This window comes from Aulostomus chinensis, chromosome 7, assembly GCF_037954235.1.
Source record: "Aulostomus chinensis isolate RoL2024-O1b breed Wild chromosome 7, RoL_Achi_v1.0, whole genome shotgun sequence".
NCBI classification, from domain to species: domain Eukaryota; kingdom Metazoa; phylum Chordata; class Actinopteri; order Syngnathiformes; family Aulostomidae; genus Aulostomus; species Aulostomus chinensis.
Genome location: NC_141326.1, coordinates 16,459,068 through 16,479,822, shown reverse-complemented (window position 1 = coordinate 16,479,822; position 20,755 = coordinate 16,459,068). Strand labels below are relative to the sequence as shown.

The window sequence follows — 20,755 nt, the reverse complement described above, 5'->3', positions numbered from 1 at the left end:
CTCTGTTTATGTTTGGTGTCCTGTTACAAGAAGAAGCGTGTCAGAGAGAGAGAGAGAGAGAGAGAGAGAGAGAGAGAGAGAGAGAGAGAGAGAGAGAGAGAGAGAGAGGTTGGGGAGTTCAAAGCCCAGTAGAGGACGCCTCTAATGTCACTACCTGAGGAAAGCGCCACTTCAAGGGCAGTGGAGTCGCATAGAGCACACAAACCTGAGCACAGAGGCATTCAGGTGCCTCGGTCCCGGAGTCCCAGCCTTCCTCTACCTCACTGGGTCACACCGATCCCTTGACTAAGGTAAAATTCTCTTTTGTGTCACTCATGTGTGCGTGTTGTGTCAGCTGCAGGGTCGTTTCATGGCTGTGTATCTTAACACACTGATGATGCAATTATGATATTACAGCGAGGGGTAAAAAGTTTATCAAAAAGAGGACGAGAAATGAATGGCATATTTCATTATGACCATCACTTGTACGCAGACATCACGATGGGGAAGTTCTGAGACAAAGTCAGGTGATGGAAACCACATTTCAGCATTTCTGACAGGATGTAAAGGACCAGTCACCTCTGACCTACTTGTCCATCCCGTCCTCCGTGTCCTATGATACCAGAGGGGTCAGCACGCATTTATTGTCTGTGCTGTGTTTACATTGTCATGCCCATCTGAGGCCTGCGCTCTGGCTCGGCCTACCCTGCTATATCTGGCCAGTGAACTTTGTCCCACTGAGAGACTCTTCAGTCATATGACATGGAAAAAGAAATCCTAGACCAGTCACCGAGTCAGTGACACTACGCGGTTTATGAACTCGAACAGTACAAATATCATTGTTTGGAATTTTACACGGTTAACTTCCTCTTCTAGTCTTTATATTATTTCAGTTCTTAGAAAGTCACTCGCCCCCTTTGTCATTTTAACAAACCGTGCAGCTTCCTGCTCTACGCTCACTTGTTCGAAACATGAGTCAAGACACAACCGACACATTCGCAGATTCGGAGCAGATCAATGAAGCAGGACAGGCAAAACGCGACCGGGGGGGGGGGGGAGGAACTGCAGCGACTAGGAAGACGGACGCGGTCTGCGTCGGTACCGGAACGCGGCGCGGCTTTGACGACTGGAAACTTGGGGGTTACACACCACGCACAGTTAAACTATCGTTTATCTAGTGCGACTCCAGATTCCCTCTTGAATGAATGTGATGGTTGACTTTTTGAGTGTATTTCAGGCTCCACGTCTTGTGTATGTTGTGTTTGTTGCATGTACGTTACTGTGTTGTGTATGTTGCACAGCTGTAATAATTCAAAAAAGAAAAAAAAGAGCTCTGGGCCAGATTAGCGGCTAATAAACTTTGGGATTATTTAAATAACTACTTGTATTTATGCAGAAAAACTCCAGAGGGGCAACTTTGCCAAAGAGTGCTAATGGGCTGTTGCCCGGGCAACAATAGCCCGCACCTGTGACGACCACCGCAAAAATCACCTTGAGCGATTGTGACCTGCAGACATGGCCGAAGCCCATCAAGCGGTGGGCTTCCAGTTCACCGTGCGACCGGATGGCACGGATCATAAACTGAGTCAAGACGTCATCAAAAACATCTACCTGTCAGGGGTGACAGCATGGAAGAAGAGAGCCATTCAGTTCAAGGTGCACCAACCCTATGCAAAGGGTTACAGTAAAGTTCTGTTTGTGCTCTAAGTGATCAAAAACCATGACCAAAATGAATGCTCGCTTTCCTCTGACAGAATGGCGTTCTAGCAGGAGTCTACCCAGCCAGCCCCTTCAGCTGGCTGATGCTGGTGATCACAATGATGAGCAGCTTGTACATTAGACTGGACCCTTCTTTAGGAATGATTAACACCATCAAGGAAACCCTTCCACTCAGGTCAGAATCCTCTCGTCATTGATTACTGGTTTTTTTTTGTGTTTTTTTTTTAATTAAACAGATGTCTGACATTTACACGCTGCAGAAAAATTCTCTTTTTGATTAAATCTTTGAATTTGTCCCCGAGCAGAGAGTACCTGTCCATGCAGGCCCGAGCAGTGCTGAGCTCCATCCTGTTTGCAACGGGACTGTGGCTCTTTCTGATTTATCTCCTGAGATACACGCTGAAGGCTCTCCTCTCCTATCACGGCTGGATATTTGAACCGCATGGAAAAATGAGCACACCTACCAAACTGTGGCTGGTGGGTTTCTCCTTCTGTCCTCCAGTCAGACTGCTTGAACCGATTTATTTCATCTTTGTGCTAATCAAGTGTTGTTTATTTGTTTGCAGAGCCTTGTAAAGATGTTCTGTGGACGCCGCCCGCTGCTTTACAGCTTCCAGGCATCCTTACCCAGACTTCCTGTGCCCAGTGTAGAGAACACAATTCACAGGGTATGTAACAAAATTGTGCCCCTTTATGGCCATATAGAAGTATAACGTGTATAAAAAGTGGCTGTATTTTAGAAGAAATGGATTCATACTTACTTCATAATGTGTACGTGTGTGTTTTTTTTGTTTTTTTGGAAAGGACTTAAAATTTCAGCTGTGAAAGTAGTGTTAAATGAAGAGTCATTTCAATTGAAGCTAAGAAAAATAAAACTAGCCAGAATGCGGTTTGAAGGCAAGATGGTGTAGTCAATACTTGTCTGGATGAATATGACACACACACACACACACACACACACACACACACACACACACGTACGCGTACAGATTTCTTTCAGATTCAATGTTTTATTTTTCAGAGAGCGTGTGGATTGTCTGTGACTGTGTATTTACATGACAGTGCTGCTTCAACTACGTTCCCCCTCCACAGTACCTGGAGTCAGTTCGTCCTCTGCTAGATGATGAGCAGTACAACAAAATGAAGACTTTGGCTAATGATTTCAAGGACACCAAGGCAGCCAGGCTTCAGAGATACTTAATGCTGAAATCTTGGTGGGCAACAAATTATGTGAGTATGTTGAATTGATGCAACGTTTGGGTTCGAATGAAAAAAAAAAGAAAAAAAAAAAAAAGCTCCAATTGAGCAAGCTGGGATGAAAGCAGGAGGTTTTAAAACTGCAGACAAAAATGTGAACTGCCCCAGTGAAGCTGCAACAATCAGTGGGTTCGTCGATTGATAGAAAATGAATCGCCGACTATTAGGGTTGTCAATTAATTGCTTCCTCTATTTTTCAACCAACAATATCAAACATTTGCTGGTTCCAGACTCTGAAATATAAGGATTGGCACCTTTATGGGAGGGAACCAATCTTAATCACTGAGCCAAACTGCTTTAAAATTAGTACAACTTTGACTGAAAAACAGAAAAAAGCAATAACACAGACATAAGCAATAGCAAAAAAGTCACCAAAGTGCAGCAAAAACATCAACTGATCTAAAAGAAAAAGTAGTAATATTGTCATTCATCAAATATGTTTATATATATTTTTAGGTAAGCGACTGGTGGGAGGAGTACATTTACCTCAGGGGCAGGAGCCCCATCATGGTCAACAGTAACTTCTACGTAATGGTGAGACCGACTGACGTTGTTGTACAGTTGGACACATAAATGACAGGAGTTCTTCTTCTTTGATTTCGTTCTGTGCTGCTTTTCCTGTCTCCAGCTAACCTGTGTGTCTCTATTTGAAGGATCTCTTGTACGTGACTCCAACTCACCGTCAGGCCGCACGAGCAGGAAACGTGGTTCACGCTATGCTGCAGTACAGACGCAAACTGGAACGTGGTGAACATGCGCCAGTAATTATACTGCAGCTCTTTTATTTGAACCTCAATCACCCATTGATTTTCCACTAATTCCGCTGGTTTTACCACCCTCAATACTCTCCTCAAATTATACAGAGACAATGAAGCTCATTTTCATTTGAACTTGAGGATCTTTTCCTTTCTTTTGCTTCCCCTCAGCTGAGGGCACTGGGGACTGTTCCTATGTGTTCCAGTCAGATGGAGAGGATGTTCAACACCACCCGTATTCCTGGGATTGAAACAGGTAAGCAACTTTAGTTTACAATTGAAAGAGTAAACACTTAATCCCAATGAGGTAGATATCTTCTAATGCACTTGGATCTAACTTCCTGCAGTTTGGTTGTGCCTCTATCTTGCAATAAAATTTGTCTGCACATATGAGATCTATGACTTTCTGGATCAAGTATTAGGCCTTCACGCAACCTTATGTTTTTTTGGTTGCTTGCAGATATTGTGCAGCACCTGAATAACAGGAAACACTTAGTAGTCTACCACAAAGGTCGCTTCTTCAAAGTGTGTCTGTACACTGGAGGGCGCCACCTCTTACCCAGTGAACTTGAGATGCAGTTTCAAAGGATCCTCAGCGATACATCAGAACCACAGGCAGGAGAACTGAAATTAGCTGCAATGACTGCCGGAAATAGGTATGTAATGTACAAAGACATGTATTGTTCACTTAAATCTTCACAAAAGAACCGGCAATGATAAGGTTTGATCCCTTCCAGAGTTCCGTGGGCACAGGCACGGATTAAATATTTCAGTCAGGGAGTGAACAAAGCATCCCTGGATACCATTGAGTCAGCTGCCTTCTTCCTGACGTTAGATGACAAGCCGCAGGGTTATGATCCTGAACGAACCGATTCACTCGACAGCTATGCCAAGTCTCTGCTTCATGGAAACTGTTTCAACAGGTAGGCTGAGATATCAAGGTGTAAACCCCAGTTGGTGAAAACACTTCATTTGATTGTTTGGTTTCTTTCTTTCTTTCTTTCCTCACAGGTGGTTTGACAAATCCTTCACGCTGATTTCTTATCCGAATGGAAAAATGGGAGTAAATGTTGAGCATTCTTGGGCTGATGCTCCGATAGTTGGACATCTATGGGAGGTATGAAGCCTTTGACTACTTTTTTTTCCCCTGTAAAATGGAACCTCTTTCCATTTAAGAATATATAATTTCACTTCTCTAAGGTATTTGAAATCATTTGCAGCTGGGATTCATTCGCAAATACATCAGTTTTGTTTGGAGTATTAACATAACACATTACATAGATACTGATCGAATTATCAAATGGGCGTTTTTCAGGTCACATTGTGATAAGGATTGCATTATAATGCTGTGATCGTCTGGTTCGTGTAGTATGTCATAGCAACAGACTGCGTCCAGCTTGGCTACACGGAGGAAGGACACTGTAAAGGAGACGTGAACAAGGGTCTGCCTCAGCCTACACGACTGGAGTGGCGGATTCCAAAAGAGGTAGATTTATTTCTTTAGAACATGTCCATGTAAATTGTTCAATAAGTTATCTGTGTAGGCACATAATGCCCTTCTGTTTTCCTCTTGGTCAGTGCCAACGCATCATTGAGAGCTCATACCTAACTGCTAAACAGATAGCTGATGATGTGGACTTCCATGCTTGCCTGTTCAGTGAGTTTGGGAAAGGTCTTATCAAGAAGTGCAAGACCAGCCCTGACGCCTTTATTCAAATGGCCCTGCAGTTGGCCCAGTTCAGGGTAAAGCTGTAGTCCATGTCTCTACACCAGAAACATGCCAGTATTTTAACATGTAACTAAATTTTAATCCTCCTGTTTTATAGGACCAGGGAGTGTTCTGTCTGACGTACGAGTCATCGATGACTCGTATGTTCAGAGACGGTCGGACAGAGACAGTGCGCTCCTGCACCTCTGAGTCTGTTGATTTTGTCAGATCCATGGAGGACACGAAATCAACAGTAAGCAGGACACTCACACACCGAAACACTTCAAACCAGAGAGCTTCGGTAGGGTGTGTGTGAACGTGTACCTGTGGTGGTGAAGTCACAAACTGGTTCAGCAGGACATTGAACTTCAGCCGGTGTCTCACCTCTGCAGCTACGTCTGGACTCCCAATCTAGAACCACTTTGAGAGGGCGGAGCTCTCACCTTGACAGACAAGCTCCTTCAGCCAATGGCGTTACCAAAACATGACGCCTTCACATGACAAATGAGAAAATGTCTCACGTTGCAGCATCCCCCGGTTTTGTTCAATAACTGTTAATGAGCCTGTACTTGAAGCTGTGTTTATATTCTACTAATATTAACATTACTGCTTCTTCTTGTTTCAACTTCTCTGTTGCCAAAAAGAGAAAAGAGCAGTTAGAACTCAGTCCTGTTTGGTTCAGTTACTTTCTAATTAATTGCCGACATTTTAAATAGGAGGGAATCAGGCTACTTTCAGGCTTTGATTAAAGCACAACATATCTGGTTCACAACATTCAATCACCACACATGATGGTTATTTGTCTGTTGTTTTGGCGATCAGATCCCCCAGAGACTTGCGCTCTTTCAGAAGGCAGCAGATAAACATCAGAACATGTACCGCCTGGCTATGACGGGCGACGGTATCGACCGCCACCTCTTCTGCCTCTACATTGTGTCCAAGTACCTGGGAGTTGACTCCCCATTTCTAGAGCAGGTAGGAACCAGGATCCTCTAAAGCAACCTATCACAACCATACCCCGTTCTTTTTGATCCTTTCCCTCACAACGTTCCATGTCTTGGTTCTAGGTGCTTTCAGAGCCCTGGAGGTTGTCCACCAGCCAGACGCCTCAGCAGCAAATCAACTTAGTTGACATCAACAAGTTCCCTAAATTTGTGTGCGCCGGAGGTGGATTTGGCCCAGTGAGTTGAACCTTTACACTTTAGAACCTGTTCCCTTGTCATCCAGTGTCTTGTGAAAAAGAAAAAAAAACCAACAACAACGATCAATTAAAAAACTATAGTAGTAGACAGTTATAAGATGAAGTTATATACTATGATGTAATTGCATGAGTATGGCTGAGGCTGATACTATAGTTTAAGAAACACAATGTCAGACACTGTAATAAAAAAAAACAGACACATAGCCGCTACTACTTTCCTGACTGGGTGCAGTGATTTGACACAGCACCTCCAGAGCCCCACTACAACATCAGTTAGGAAAGCTAAGATTATTAATCATGGCTGAGTTGAGAAAGATTATTCCTGGACAAACCAAGATCCTGAACCTGTTCTTTTAATGACTTTTGACAGCGATATGCTAACACTTACCACCCACTACCATTCGTTGTGCTAAGCTAACTAGTGGTCAGCTAGTCTCTAGAGTCTCAGCTCCCTACGGTGCAAACCGAGGAGGGAGGAGTATCTATCCTTTGTGGCTCTGAGGATGGTTGGCAAATCAGTGCATCTCCCAAAATTTGGTATATTTCTTTAAAATGAATCGTAAAAATACCTTTATCTCTCTAGGTGGCGGATGATGGGTATGGGGTGTCTTATATCATTATTGGAGAAAACCTTGTCACATTCCACATCTCCAGCAAGTTCTCCTGCCCAGACACGGTAAAAACACCAAATCCTTGCATATGGTAGGGACATCTTGTACTTTAGATTATTTTTGATAACTGGGTGCCTTGTTTCTGTTTCCCCTCACCTGCAGGACTCATACAGGTTCGGTCAACACATTCGGAAGGCCATGATGGACATCAAAGCACTTTTCCAGCTTGAAAATAATAAGACAGGGAAACACAAAATTCACGTGCAGCTGGAAAATGGGAAGAAACACATCTAACACTGAGATGTATACGGATACTTTTATACAAAGGACTTCGCCATAATTTAAAGTAAATTAAATAAATTATGTAATATTTAAATGAATGAAAAAATAAAGAAATACTTGTATAAATGAAAGGCCCAATACACCAGTAAATGTACAGGTTAATTTAAAAATTATGCACAGAAATAGATTTGAGGGGGAGGGGCTACCTGGGGAAGAGGCGGTACTAGGATAGGAAATAAATGTGAACAGAAACACAAAAAAAAGGGAACTATCTCAATTAAAAAGTAGGTAATTTGACACATGAATATACACAATTGTCATTTTACATTTTTCTATTCCTCTGCACATTTATTTGATGGGGCCTTTTATCTGTCCGTTTCTTAACAGTTTCATTTACATATTTATTGTATGATTCATCCAATGATGATGGCAGTTTTCAGCCCTACTTGATCGTATCATACGAGCTGGTCATTCCACCCAGTTGAACACAAGGACTTCTTTTTAGTCCTCTAATTTATTTATATGTATATTATAAATTATATATAAATATTGGGATGATTTGTTTTTTGTAAAGTTTGTTTCTCCCTCCTTGAATCTTTTGTGCCAGGATATGAAAACTGTAAATATGTACTGTACACCTGAGTTTACTACGGTGGGGAAAATTGAAATTATTTGTAGTACTTTGCTGCTGATTAGAAGTACCTACACATGTACATATAGCTTGCTCGCTATCACTAGCGTTAATAAAACAGATGTGACAAATTGGATGAATCATTGTGGTGATGCTGGAGGTTATTAACTGAGACAGAAGAACGGTCTATTTGAAGAGAAGTTTATTTTACCGGGTGGGGTGGATGTTCTAGCTAATCCACATGAATATTTACAGAGGCTGTCATGATTCATCCTTGCTATTCACATTAAGACAAATCATCTGGACTTTTGATTTGCTGGAAGCTTCGTGACAGTAAGTCAGGTTGCTTTCTTCTGGCAAAACTACATGAATAAAGGCGACAGGTTCAGGGATAAAGAGTGCTTATTGGCGAATAAGCCAGAGGGCGCCTTGCAGCTGCACAACTCAGATATCCTATAATGTAAACTCTAAACATCAGCGTACCCTAAATATGAGCATCAGTAGGGAACATAGATGGCAACCGTTAATCTCCTGAGGGGTATGACATAAGAACACAATGATTAACACGTAGCTCAGTCGGGAGCCTGTACTATGAAGCAACATCAGCGCATCCAAGGTATCTTCAAGTTACCTGGGATGATAAAAGCAGACAAGTGCAGTTAAGAATAAGTGGCACGATGCTAATCTGGGCCGTCTTTGAGGGGGTTCACATGAAAAAGGCGGAGGCGACACTGAACGACCAATGGTAGGAACGGACAACAATCCTCCACAAATATGAATATACATCCATAATGTGCAGCTGCTGCAGTCGAAGCAGGAAGGAGGGCCGGCGACAAATGGCTGGCCGTGGGAATGTACTTTTCAATATCACCGTTCGTCATTAAGGCACAAGTAGATTCAACAATAACCACGTTTGACATTTAAGGAATTGGTGGTGATTATGGTGTATATATCAACTTTAGCATTAATTTTTCAGCTGCAGCTGCATTAATAAAATGTGCATGGGTTCACTAACTTGCAAATGTAAATAATACCCACCACAAAAAAATTGGTTTTGATCAGAGGGAACTCCTGAGAGACCCTCCCATGACCCTCTAGGTGTGATGACAACATCGCCCGTGAGGCGTGATTGGTCAGTTTTATTGTTTTGACCTCTTATCTTACCTCTTGGCTTATTGTAGAGCAGGTTAGCTCTGCGGCACAAGTTACTAGGGTGATATACTCCACATCGTAGTACAGGAAACCCCGAGTTGGCCCTTAAGTTTCCTCACCAACCCTCTAACCCTGCTTCATAGTACAGGCTCCTGATGAGTGCAGCGAGCAAGAACAATTCATCTTCTATTTGAGTATTTATTAGTTTAGGTGGGGATCAATACAAAAAGTCAAAGTAATAAAAAAAACAAACCATTCTGGTCACACTCTTTCAAGGCATCAGTTATGGCAATGAACTAAAACTAGGCTTTTATATCTGTACAAAGTGAAGGGACAAACAGAAACACCATGGTCACATGGCCCGATTGCTTGATGAGAGTAATCTAGAGGCCACCACAGACACCACCGACATCTTCCTCAGATTCAAAATGAATCAACAGTCTCAGATCTTCATTGCTCTCCTACCAGAAGCTGCCTGCCAGTCAAGCACATCTAACACAACAGAATACAACAGACATGAAAGGCAAATAGATTTGAGTGATGCTCTGTTTCTTACCAATTTCTATCATGGGGGGTACTGTAAGTTGAGTCCATAGAGTGATGATGTCATGGCCCTCGGCCCCCCGCCCTAGGGCAACTGCATGGGGTTGTTTTTCATGTAGATACATGCCAGTCCAGTCTTCTTTGTGCACATACTATTTGTTGTAGATGCTGTACTTCAACACTCTAGGATGGTTCTGAAGTTTGATGTGTCTAAAATCACTCACCAGAGCTTTTATTTAGGGGGGGGGGGGGGGTTTAAGGTCTGTGACGCAGGGAAAAGTGGATTAAGAAGTTGCACCAGGAGTTGGGTTGACATTCTGCGTAGCAGCTTGCGGCGCCACCTCTATGATCCGAGGTTTGTCAATGATACGAGCAGTGCGGTTGCCTTTCTCTACAATTCCAATGATCCATGCCTGGTGACCTTCGCCGTATTTTGGGGATTTGATCTCGGCACAGAAGCGGGCGGCCTGCTCTCGAGGGAGACAGATCAGCAGCCCTCCTGTAAATGAAAGGAGACACTCAGTTACAGGGATCCTAAATATGTGTGTGGTGATGCTGGATCCTGGACGGAGTTAACAACCAACCAGCACAAGACCACATAGGGGGGAGCAGAGCTGTATGTAGAGCATGAAGATTTGTCATTCTGGCTCACATAACTAAACCTTTATTCTGTCAGTTTCATTCTTGACTTCACGAGCTTCACATTTCACATCATATCAAAACACAAATGAAACAAAAGAGCGTCATCATTAATAAAATGCTCAAAATGCTTAACAAATGCTAAATGCTAAAATACTGGTCACGGTGCTAAACTGCAGTCTAGATGCAATATGGCTTTGACCATTGTGCCAGAAATATTTCTAACAGGAGCGACATCATTATCAAACTGATTAAGAAATCGAATCAAACCGTGATTTTCTGAATCCAAGTCAAGTCAGAAAATCAGTATCGATACCTCACCCTCCCACCGGACACAGCATCAGTAGCTAGAGAAATGCTGGAAGACTTTTATTAATAAGTGAACAGATTATAGTAAATATGGTATAACATATTTCTCACCATGCTAAAAAAGAACAACAGCTTTTGTAGGTAAATAGAGATTGACGGCGCAGGTGTGGAACAAGAACAAGAGTGACTGGAGGTAGTTGAATGTTTTAGTCGCAGACAACTGAAGGCCAGCCCTACAAGCATGTTCCGAGGCTCCTTCTGAAACACCTGATTGAACTGTCAGAGAAGTTAGGTAGAAGACAAAATCCCGTATACACACCTGATGTTTCAGGGCAGGTGCCGTGCATGAGTCCAAACATGTTCCCACAGGCCTTGGACACTGCAGCCATCTTAGCGAGCACTGGGAGGTTGTGGATGACAAAAGACACTTCACTTCGCTGTTGTCGCGCCAGAGTCTGAGCGTGGCCGAGGATTCCGAACCCCGTGATGTCAGTGGCCGCGTGAGCGTTGAAGGTGTGCATGAGACCAGCCGCTAAGGAGGAAGACAGGGATGAAGTCTTAGACCCATGGTAAGTTTGACAGTTTACATTACTGTGTTGTGCGAAATGTTGTCCAGCCTTACAGGGTTAGTCCCTGAAAAAAAAAAACGTACATGTTTATGTACGTCACAGTTAATCAAATGCGTTTGTACCTGTTCTGTTGAGCCGAGCCATGTTCATCATTGCTTCATGGTAGGCCAGCTCTACGTCTTCCTGGGTTACCACTAACTTTATTTTATTCCACTTCTCAGGCTGACAGAAAAAGAGGAGACAGCAGCAAAGACATTGGTGACCATCAAGTATGTCCATATGAGAACAGAGTGACTGGAGGTAGTTGAATGTTAGGTGGAGGAGAGGGTTGTGTGTGTCGTGCAGGGCTCAGGTTGGTCTGAATATGGAGCAAACGTACGATATCTAGCCACTGGTGCACTGCAACGGCCACTTGGGTTCCTAATGGCTTGGTCAACACCAACACGTCTCCCGGCACTGCATTGTCTGGCCTGGGGGGAGAAAAAATAATACAATCATTAGCAAATGTTTTCTAAAGCAGCTCTGAAAAATGGAAGAAAAGAGAGAGTATGGGAGTCCTACATGATAAACTCATTAGGCTGGCAGACTGTTGTTGCGACTCCCCCCATCACCACCCAGGGGTTGAGCACCGTTTGTCCTCCTGTTACAGATGTGCCCGCCTCTTCTGATGCGTCCTTGAATCCCTGAATAATCAGCGGCATGACTTTGTCTCTCTCCTGTAAACCCAGGAAGAGCATCATTATTACCGATGTGGGTTTTTTTTTTGTACGCAACTTCAAATAAGAAGGACATGCTTCTTACCTTCTCTGACATTTTGTTGCTGACTCCTAAAAGCATCAACATGTTGTCACATTCTGTCACTCCCATGGCGTACAGGTCACTTAAAACATTAGCACAAGCGATTCGTCCCTACAGATAAAAAAAGAAAAAGAAAAGAGAATGAAGCAAAACAGATTTGGCATGAGTAATGTGTCAACAAAAATCCAAAAAGGAGGAGCTTTATACCATCATGTAGGGATCATCCACGATAGGGTAGATGTAATCTGTTGTCTGGACAAGTGAAAGGCCTCCGTGTCTGAGGGGGATCACACAGGTGTCCATGCCTATGCCTGCAAAAATACCACAGCTTGATATGTTTTGCCCCACTGATGTATGTTTATTGATGTCTGTTCGTCTGACCTTGAAATGAATGATTTCAGTCGGACTAACGTGTTTACAAGTATTTTTAAAATGCAGTTTTAGTTACACTAACACAACAATTCCACCTTCTCTAACATCATGGAAACATACTGAATAGCCTGTGTTGCCTGTTCTGATGATGCGATTTAAAGCTTAACTTACCTAATCGAGGCATAACTGCTCCCAGGAACTGTTCATCCTCCTGATAGTGGTTCTCCTGTAGGTTTTCTAGCAGCTTCTGTAAAACCTCTTGAGGCACCTGTGGCAGAGGGCAATAACAACCACTTTACACACATTTTTATCAGCTGGGGTGTCCAAATACTGGTATATTTATATAAACAAGTGTTCAACATATGACAATGAAGAGAGCCAACCTTGCAGCCTGTGCCCTTGAGCTCGGCAAAGCGTGTAAGCCTAAAGTTCTTGTCCAACTCATAGCTTTCGGGATTAAAGGACTCCCTCACAGACATGACTGAAGAAACTCTGGGCCCTCACCTCTGAAAGCACAGGAAAATAACAAGATGGAAGAAATGGTGGAGGACCAGAATCACAAATGTGATGATGATCTGGAGAAAAGCTGAGTCAATAATTAAGCTGTAAAATAACAGGATGCCCATTTAATCTTGGCACATCATCAATATCAACAAATTATGGTCATTTAAAAAAATATATACATATTGGTCCAATACTTTTGTTCAGGTCTGTCCTGATGAGGGAAACAAATATAATATGATTTATGGGTTTTGATTTTCCATGTTATATTGTAATATTGTCATCATATTAGGTCTAATAAAGGTAATTTCAACACTGCTAAATATTGGCTATTGGACAAAAATCTGTATCAATTATAGCATCTCAGATGTTGGTAAAAATATTAAGACATTGTGCATTTCTTAAATGACTGAAAATCATAGACTATTTCATATTTTATGCAAAAACATAATAAACTTAATATACGCTAAAAAATATATTTAATATATGATTATACAACAATATAACATGAGAGCAAAGTACCTTCAGGCTCAGGCCCTAATGATACATCTGGGCACACCAGAGCAGAACATTTCAAGATCAAAAACGTAGATAGATAGATAGATATGATGCAGGTTATAAACTGTAAGACTAATATGTAAGGGGTATTAAACTGATGTACAAACTAAAGTAACAAACACATGCAGTCCGTGTTGCTAAGAGTTTAATGTGCACACACATTGCACCACAGCCAGAGCGCACATGACGCAAATCTGGCAACACTGAACTTCACAATGAGCTGATGAACGCTGGGCTGATACATTAAGCTTCGTTTCATGAAAACAAATAGATGGCGTACTCCAACATGGGAATATGAAACATTCGGGTATCCTGCACAGATGACAGTTGAGTTCGTGGTTAGTCATGACCCGGTTTGATGTTTTACTCAGGGGGGGCCTCCGCTGACACTCTGAGGGAGTGTTCAAGAGACAAATGCTGCCAAGTTCATTCAACCCCAAGGCTAACAGCCGAGGTTAACTTCTCTGTCCTGTGTTATGAACACCTCACTGTCAACAATTGTAGGCTCAACTATGTGACGAATCTACTGATAGTAACAGCTACATCATCCGCATTGGTGTGTGTGTGTTTTGGTGGATGTGCATCTTTCGTTTCCATGCTAGCTCAGGCTAGCTAGCACCGATCAATGAGGAGCATTAGCAGCTCTATGAAACAAAGAGCTAAGTGTCTAAAGCTCTATGAACTCTGACACCTTTAAAAACGCCACATGTGTGCGCTACGGCCCAAATATACCACATACTTGTGAGGCATAACGCAAGCTGGTAACACATGAAAGTTACAAAGTTGCCGTAGAGCGCCGAATAAAAATGTCGGCGGCGGAAAAAATTAACCCTTTGCTGTCCCACGCCATGCGATGTGTGCAACATCAGAGTTGATATCAATAAAACAACGTTGAACATGCGAGTTGTGCAAAGTTTATAATGGCATGATGCATCAGAAGTGTTTACAATTGCTCTATGTGTAATTTAAGGACCAAAGTGAAGTTATATTCTTGCAACATTTCCCCTTTAAGTGAACTGACCAGTTTATCCTTACCAGCTTCAAGTCAGCGCTGGATCCCGACACAAGAGCGGGGACGGCAGCAGCAGGCATCGGGGCTACAAACGGGCGTCCTGCGAGAAAGCCTGACCTAAAATGACAGAAATTTGTTTCCTCAGTCACGTCTAGAGGGAGTAAATTCGAGCTATTAAGTATAACGTCACACAATTTTAACGAAGGTCTGCTTCCGATATTTTCGTCTTCGTAAAATAATATATCGACGAAAATATAAAGAGGAAACTTACGCGATCTCAAAGGGTCCTCCGACAGCGCACTGGCGGCTTTAACATCCCCTTTAACGAGCTGTGAAGTCTGGCAACAAAATCTCTACAATGGAGTGTACCTTTAATTTGCTGTTTTCCCTCCAATTAAACCTGCAACAACATGACACTGTCCAATTTAAAATGTGAACCTTTACAAAGACCTGGGTAAACATACCGAGGTTTTCTAACTTGTAGTTTGATGCAGTGTTGTCCATACTAAAAGTTAAATTTGATCAGAGTGGTTTCCGCTGTTGTTTTGTTTTAAATTATTTTTACGACTGAGAAGTTCAGCCATATGTTTAAGTTGCTGGCCTATTTTCTTGGTTTTAACTTTAACTATAAAAACAACTCGGACACAAATTGTCAAGAAACCACATTTAATTATGTGAGCAACAATATTAATTTAAGATGCACATGAGCAGAAATATATATATGTATATATAAAAATGCTTTAACTCCACAATATTGACAACAAAACACTGATGTGCATAAAGCATTCTATAGGTTATAATAAATAAAAGAAACATTTATTGATAGACTAATATATTTTTTTATTATGTCCAGGCAGATGTAGCTTTTCAAGCAATTTTATTTTGCAAAAATCGATTCAATATATCAAATATTTTTACTTTTCGGAATGAAGGTGAATGCCGCACTACACATTACACCCACTGTTAATGGTCATTCAACAAGGCACAATCTACAATGGATACTTTCTCTTAACATACTGTGTAAAATAACCTATGTGTGTTTGTATACATACGTATGTATACCTTGCAAGTAATGTGAGCTAAGCAGAAATGTCTTTAAAGCTGTGTTGTCTATTGTGAGATCAGTAAGTCATTTCTGAACTTGAAAATGCCTTGAAATTTCTTAAATGATATATAACTCAGTGTCTGCTAGCACATAATTCTATTCCATTGGCTTCCATATTAGATCATAAACATCATTTGGAAGTGTAAACAGACACAAAAGGCAGTGTGTGTATATGGATATGTTTTGAACGTGTGTTTGAAACCCATCCATAACCGATCAGTTGACAGAAAAATTTAAAGTGGCAGATTGAGACGATCATCAGATCTTCTGTAAGGCCATGGAGGCAGCCCTTGAATCAACCAGTCATGTTGTTCACCACTGTCTCTTTCACACTTGAAGGGTTGTTGTAGTTGCAGCCTGAAAAAAAGTGAAGATATGTACATTTCAAAATAAAAGCTTGCATGAGTCTTAAATTCTTGATCATCTGTTTGCTATTTGTCTGACTGCAGACCCCCCCCCCCCACGCCAAAAAAAGTGTCATGTAATTTCATTTATCTTTAAAACCTTAATGAAAGCATGAGACAGCAGAAAGAGGAATTGTAATGGGGAAGGCAAAATAGAGAGGTGAAAGAAGGAAGATTGTGCACGGTGTGAGGATAATTAGCTGACATTTTGGGAAGCTGCGTGAGAATGTAGAATGTCACAGTACCGGCGTGATAAAGACATATGAGCCAATGAGCAAGCCAGTGTGTGCGTACGTGTGTGTGTGTGCGTGCGTGTGTGTGTGCGTGTGCGTGTGCGTGTGCACATGCATTTTGAGACAGAAGCTAGAGACATTGTGAGCTCAGAGGGGAAGTGATGGAAAGATGTGAGATGGTGTGCTGATGTTTGAGGAAAGATGCAGAAAGAGATTCAAACGCATACGACTGACTAGTGAATAGAAGAGGGTAGTGTGTGTTGACATTTTCATGTGTGGTTTATACTTGTTGAAGGTCCGTTTAAAACTGCCTCTGCCTCTGCAGCATCTGAGGAGCAATGAAAAAGCAAGTTTTACCTTCGCAGAAGTTGCAGTGGGACATCAAAGATTACAGGATGAAAAAGGGAACTGTGTGACAGATCAGAGTCACAGACTGTCAGGGAGGTTTTGTGATGTCACACAACCAATGGCCAGGTACTTCAAACAACAAGCAAGGCAAGAGATAAATGAGTGGGGCATGAAGTGGTAATGGTTGTGGTCAAATTAATAACATCAAAATCAATGGACTTTTGATAAAAGACGCAGCAGACTAGATAGCAAACCTCTTTTCAGCCTTCTCCTGGCAAGTTTGATTTGATCTTGAAGGATCTGAACCCAGTCTCGTGGTCCGGGCAACTTCTCTATTCTGTGCTCTGTGCAGTATTTCTCTGTAAACACTGGGCACAGATAGCATGACAATACATGATGTTTCTGCAAAAATCCCAATGTCGAGATCTATTTGATACATTTTTTTTTCACATACCTTTAATGGCACCCACAATATTCTGGTCTAGGCCTTTACGGTTGTCATTAAGTCCTCTCTTCCTTTTACCGTTTGGCAAAGAGTTGGCCAGGGTGGCATCATCAAAGAAGGCACACACCTAAACACAACTCAGTTCACTAAGATACAATTTTATATAGTAGGTCCATATTAAAACAGCGCTTAAACGTAAGCAAACTCAACTTTTTTTCTTAACATCAAAGTTGTAGATGCGTACCAGTTTCCGGAACAGCAGGCTGCCAGAACGTGTATAGTTGACCAGTATTGAATCTAGCTGAGTCTTCGATATAAAGACGTCATAATCCTCCGCAAGGCGCACCTCAGACTAAGAGACAATCAAATAAAACAGTGTGACTTTTGATCATTCGGGAAATCTTCTGAAAATTCAGGGGTAGACACACCCTAACTCATGTAGTTTACCAGTACCTCTGCGTCCTGAGGTTCCCTCAGTTGGTTCAAGAGAGAATTCTGTGTGTTTTTGACAGTTACTGGATTACTGCGAGGAACCTGTGCAGAAACCTCAGTGGAGATTGGATGACTGTTGGGTGAGGACGAGTGTTTCTCACAGTCCTCCCTCTCTTCAGGTTCTGCAGCTATAAGTGATGATGCTCCCACAGGGGAAAGAGTTGTTCTTCTAGTCCCTGACATGGTTAATGGTGGCACTTTATAGATTGTCCTCCTCTTACGGGGTCTACAGCGAGGAGTAGGGCCAGGGATGAGGCGAGGTTGGCATGGTGATGCTGCTTGCTCTTGCCTCTCCGAAGATGCTGGAATAAAGACCATAGCACATTTTATTTGCACTGTCTCTGTCCTATGTCTCTCCCTTGCAGAATATTTGTGCTCATTCTCTGACCTTTCTGAGTCTGCATTAGCCGTCTCATGGCCTGCAGTTCTTGCAAAATTGCCTGCAGGGTGCCCTCGCAGTTACACATACAGCAGGGAGTTTCTGGCACAGCAGGAGGGACCATATCAGCTGGAAAATGAGTGGTTTGTTAGCTAGTGATTGTGTACTCAGACACGCACACTCAGAAGGTTTTCATGTCACTTCTCTAATGACAGGATGTGTGGTTGTAGTGGACCTCTGTAGCTACAATTATGCACTGACTGTCATGCCAATAAACCTGGCTCTTTGTGGTCAGTTTGTAAGAGTTGACTCAGGAGATACTGGTTTACAACCAGGAGGGAAAGCGGGACGTTTGCCTGGAAGCCATCACACCGAGTGTGAGAGACATATGAAGGACCTTAGGTATGTTGACCCTGGACTCAGGGTCCCTGGAGGTGTTTGGGGCAGCCTAGGATAGAGGACTGAGTGGATCTGTGAGGTCACACTTTCCAAATGGGAGGGAAGTGTGACAGAGTGCTGTCATGCTCTCCTTGTGGTCAGTTAGCAGGTTCTGGACCCTGTAGGCCTGGGATCACTACTCTCTCACAGTGGGTTGCAGCTTCTCTACAGCTGAACCACTCAACGTTCTGTCTCTGACTTAATTCACTAGACCTGCTCCCTGTTTTGAGACAAACATTTCCCTTCGCAGATAGGAGTTGTATGAGTCGTCTCCTCTCCGGTATCCTACCATTAGTCTCATTCACTTTGATCTGATCCGTGTTTATGATCCTCAGGCCTTTGGAGCCGGTGCTGTTCTGGGCACAGTCTGGACCGTTGGGGATGGGGGTGGACACGGTTAAAGGTGAAGGCCCTGCATCCCCTGCAGAGTTGCAGCTGTTGATCTGGTGGTCCTTTGAAGCAACAGAAAAAGGTGCAGGCTGCATCCAGGTCAGATGCCTGTCCGAGGGTGTCTTTGTCAAACTGTCTTGCTCTGTTTCAACACGTTGATAAACCCTGCTGGTCTTATCACTCAGAAGCCTCATCATTCCGGTGATTTGCTTTTTGATCTCCATGCCCTCATCCCCCAGCCAAACTAAAAAGAGAGACAGTTTGAATGTAATGTACACTTAGTCAAAACCTTTCATACAAATAGCTGATAAACTCAATTCTTAAAATGACACACACCATCAGGCACAGCAGCATCTTTAGGCTGTCCGTTGGCACCTTTGCTGCTAGAATTCATCAAGTATGAAGGGTTGAAATCTGCAAGAACCGCAAGGATTTTTGTTGAGATACAGTATTGTTGTAATGAAATAGTAATAAAACAAGGGTTTTCAAGATCATCATGATATGTGTGCCTCTGGACAGACTCAGCTGAGGCTCAGTCAAATTATATTAGGTATGAAATGGACATCAAGTAGAGCGGCCCAAATGTGTGTGATCTGGTTAAAGATCTGGTTGAAAAATATAAAAGTATGGATGTAATTTACCCGTCTTTTCCTATTTTCCAAGCATCAAAAACTAATAAATAACACAGAACAGCTCATTTTCATGTATTTTGTGTTCTCTGAAATTGTTTGAAACATTAACACCGGGTTAGCTTGGCTAAATAATTGACTGACGATTGGATCAGATAAGATAATAATGAACCTAAAGGCAGACACAAAACTAGTAGTAATGTACGGAGGGGTAGGGGGGCACCTTATTCCAAGCTGTCTGCAGGGAGGTCGACCATCTCAGACTGAGAAATCCCCTGGCCTACAATAATAATGAAAAACTGAATGACAGATTGTAATTTTACTGCCTTTCCTGAACCTTGTGCTGCTTATGGGATCTGTGATGTCAAACAGAGCACAACCCCCCCCCCCGCCCAGCCCCCCTCCCTTCCCATGAAGAAACCACCACCTGTAGGTGGTATGAACTAGTGAGAGAGGTGGTGTAGCTTCATCAGTGAAGTGAACAATTGAAGCTGTGTGTTAAGAATGTGCAACATGTTTGCACGCTCTTAAGAATCTCAGCAGAATGAGCTACATTAAATCACACCTCCAGGAATGTTTTACATGCCTTGATTCATCACGCATTGTCGCGTCCATTGCTTTTGTTTACAGGGTCGCCTGAGCTGGCACATAGCAGCGCCAGACGACCACCCAGACACAGACGCGCATCTTGCAAGGTCTTGCATTCATTCAGCAGCTTACCTTCATCCGTGACCAGTTTAAAGCTCTGTGACTTCCTCCTCCTCTTTCTTTCCCCACTCTCCATCTTCGTGCAGCTGAAAATCGCTCTTCAGAAGACGAAGTGACTGTCCCTCTGCTTTATTAATCAGTTAAATGTATTCCAAGGCTGCGCTAAAGATACGGTCATCAGCGGATTTTCACAGCGTTTAGCCAAAATAGACTGGATGGATCCTATTGTTTGATCTACTCCCGATCGCATTGTGACGCCGGTTCTTCCCTTTCGCCATGTAAATAAATTAATGACTTTTATATTACAAATTCTCCAAATATATCCCTTTGCGCCACCTGATGGTATCACCCAAAAGGTCCACTCAGACAAACTGTTGTGTCCAGACAGGTGACTTGCATTTGGAATAAGAGAATACAGTTTAAAGAGGGTTGAACTCCCTCACATCCATCATTATGTTTCATTTGTGGGTCGTTTTGTCACACGTCACATCGTTAGTCACAATGCGCACGTGTGTCACATTTCTGCAGTTATACTAAATATTCAACAACAGCATAAATGTTGTTTCCACATTTCTGTTGTTTGTAAGA

The 20,755-nt window shown here is 42.6% G+C and overlaps 3 protein-coding genes across 4 annotated transcripts; 1 reads left to right on the top strand and 2 right to left on the bottom strand.

Annotated features, from left to right (window-relative positions):
* Positions 1-122: 122 nt before the first annotated feature.
* Positions 123-8,518, top strand: cpt1b (carnitine palmitoyltransferase 1B (muscle)). Its single transcript, XM_086208793.1, has 19 exons — positions 123-290; positions 1,376-1,635; positions 1,734-1,873; positions 2,004-2,175; positions 2,265-2,366; positions 2,791-2,928; positions 3,412-3,489; positions 3,609-3,716; positions 3,882-3,966; positions 4,171-4,366; positions 4,448-4,633; positions 4,722-4,827; positions 5,080-5,196; positions 5,289-5,453; positions 5,537-5,671; positions 6,241-6,393; positions 6,486-6,599; positions 7,203-7,295; positions 7,393-8,518. The coding sequence occupies exons 2-19, from the start codon at positions 1,495-1,497 to the stop codon at positions 7,522-7,524; spliced, it is 2,361 nt and encodes a 786-aa protein (XP_086064919.1). The 5' UTR covers positions 123-290; positions 1,376-1,494; the 3' UTR covers positions 7,525-8,518.
* Positions 8,313-14,977, bottom strand: sephs1 (selenophosphate synthetase 1). Its single transcript, XM_086208794.1, has 11 exons — positions 14,868-14,977; positions 14,620-14,713; positions 12,909-13,031; positions 12,697-12,793; positions 12,361-12,464; positions 12,157-12,264; positions 11,917-12,071; positions 11,735-11,825; positions 11,478-11,577; positions 11,106-11,318; positions 8,313-10,337 (listed from the first exon to the last, which is right to left on the bottom strand). The coding sequence occupies exons 3-11, from the start codon at positions 13,002-13,004 to the stop codon at positions 10,123-10,125; spliced, it is 1,179 nt and encodes a 392-aa protein (XP_086064920.1). The 5' UTR covers positions 13,005-13,031; positions 14,620-14,713; positions 14,868-14,977; the 3' UTR covers positions 8,313-10,122.
* A 371-nt stretch (positions 14,978-15,348) lies between these two features.
* On the bottom strand, positions 15,349-20,396 carry bend7 (BEN domain containing 7). 2 transcript variants are annotated; one of them, XM_086207777.1, is made up of 10 exons: positions 20,180-20,396; positions 19,167-19,244; positions 18,730-19,074; positions 18,012-18,131; positions 17,585-17,925; positions 17,376-17,483; positions 17,141-17,258; positions 16,941-17,054; positions 16,625-16,666; positions 15,349-16,058 (listed from the first exon to the last, which is right to left on the bottom strand). In XM_086207777.1, the coding sequence occupies exons 1-10, from the start codon at positions 20,241-20,243 to the stop codon at positions 15,997-15,999; spliced, it is 1,392 nt and encodes a 463-aa protein (XP_086063903.1). In that variant the 5' UTR covers positions 20,244-20,396; the 3' UTR covers positions 15,349-15,996. The 2 variants fall into 2 exon arrangements, with proteins under 2 accessions (XP_086063903.1, XP_086063904.1); XM_086207778.1 differs by having other exon boundaries at positions 15,984-16,058; positions 16,573-16,666.
* Positions 20,397-20,755: the final 359 nt, after the last annotated feature.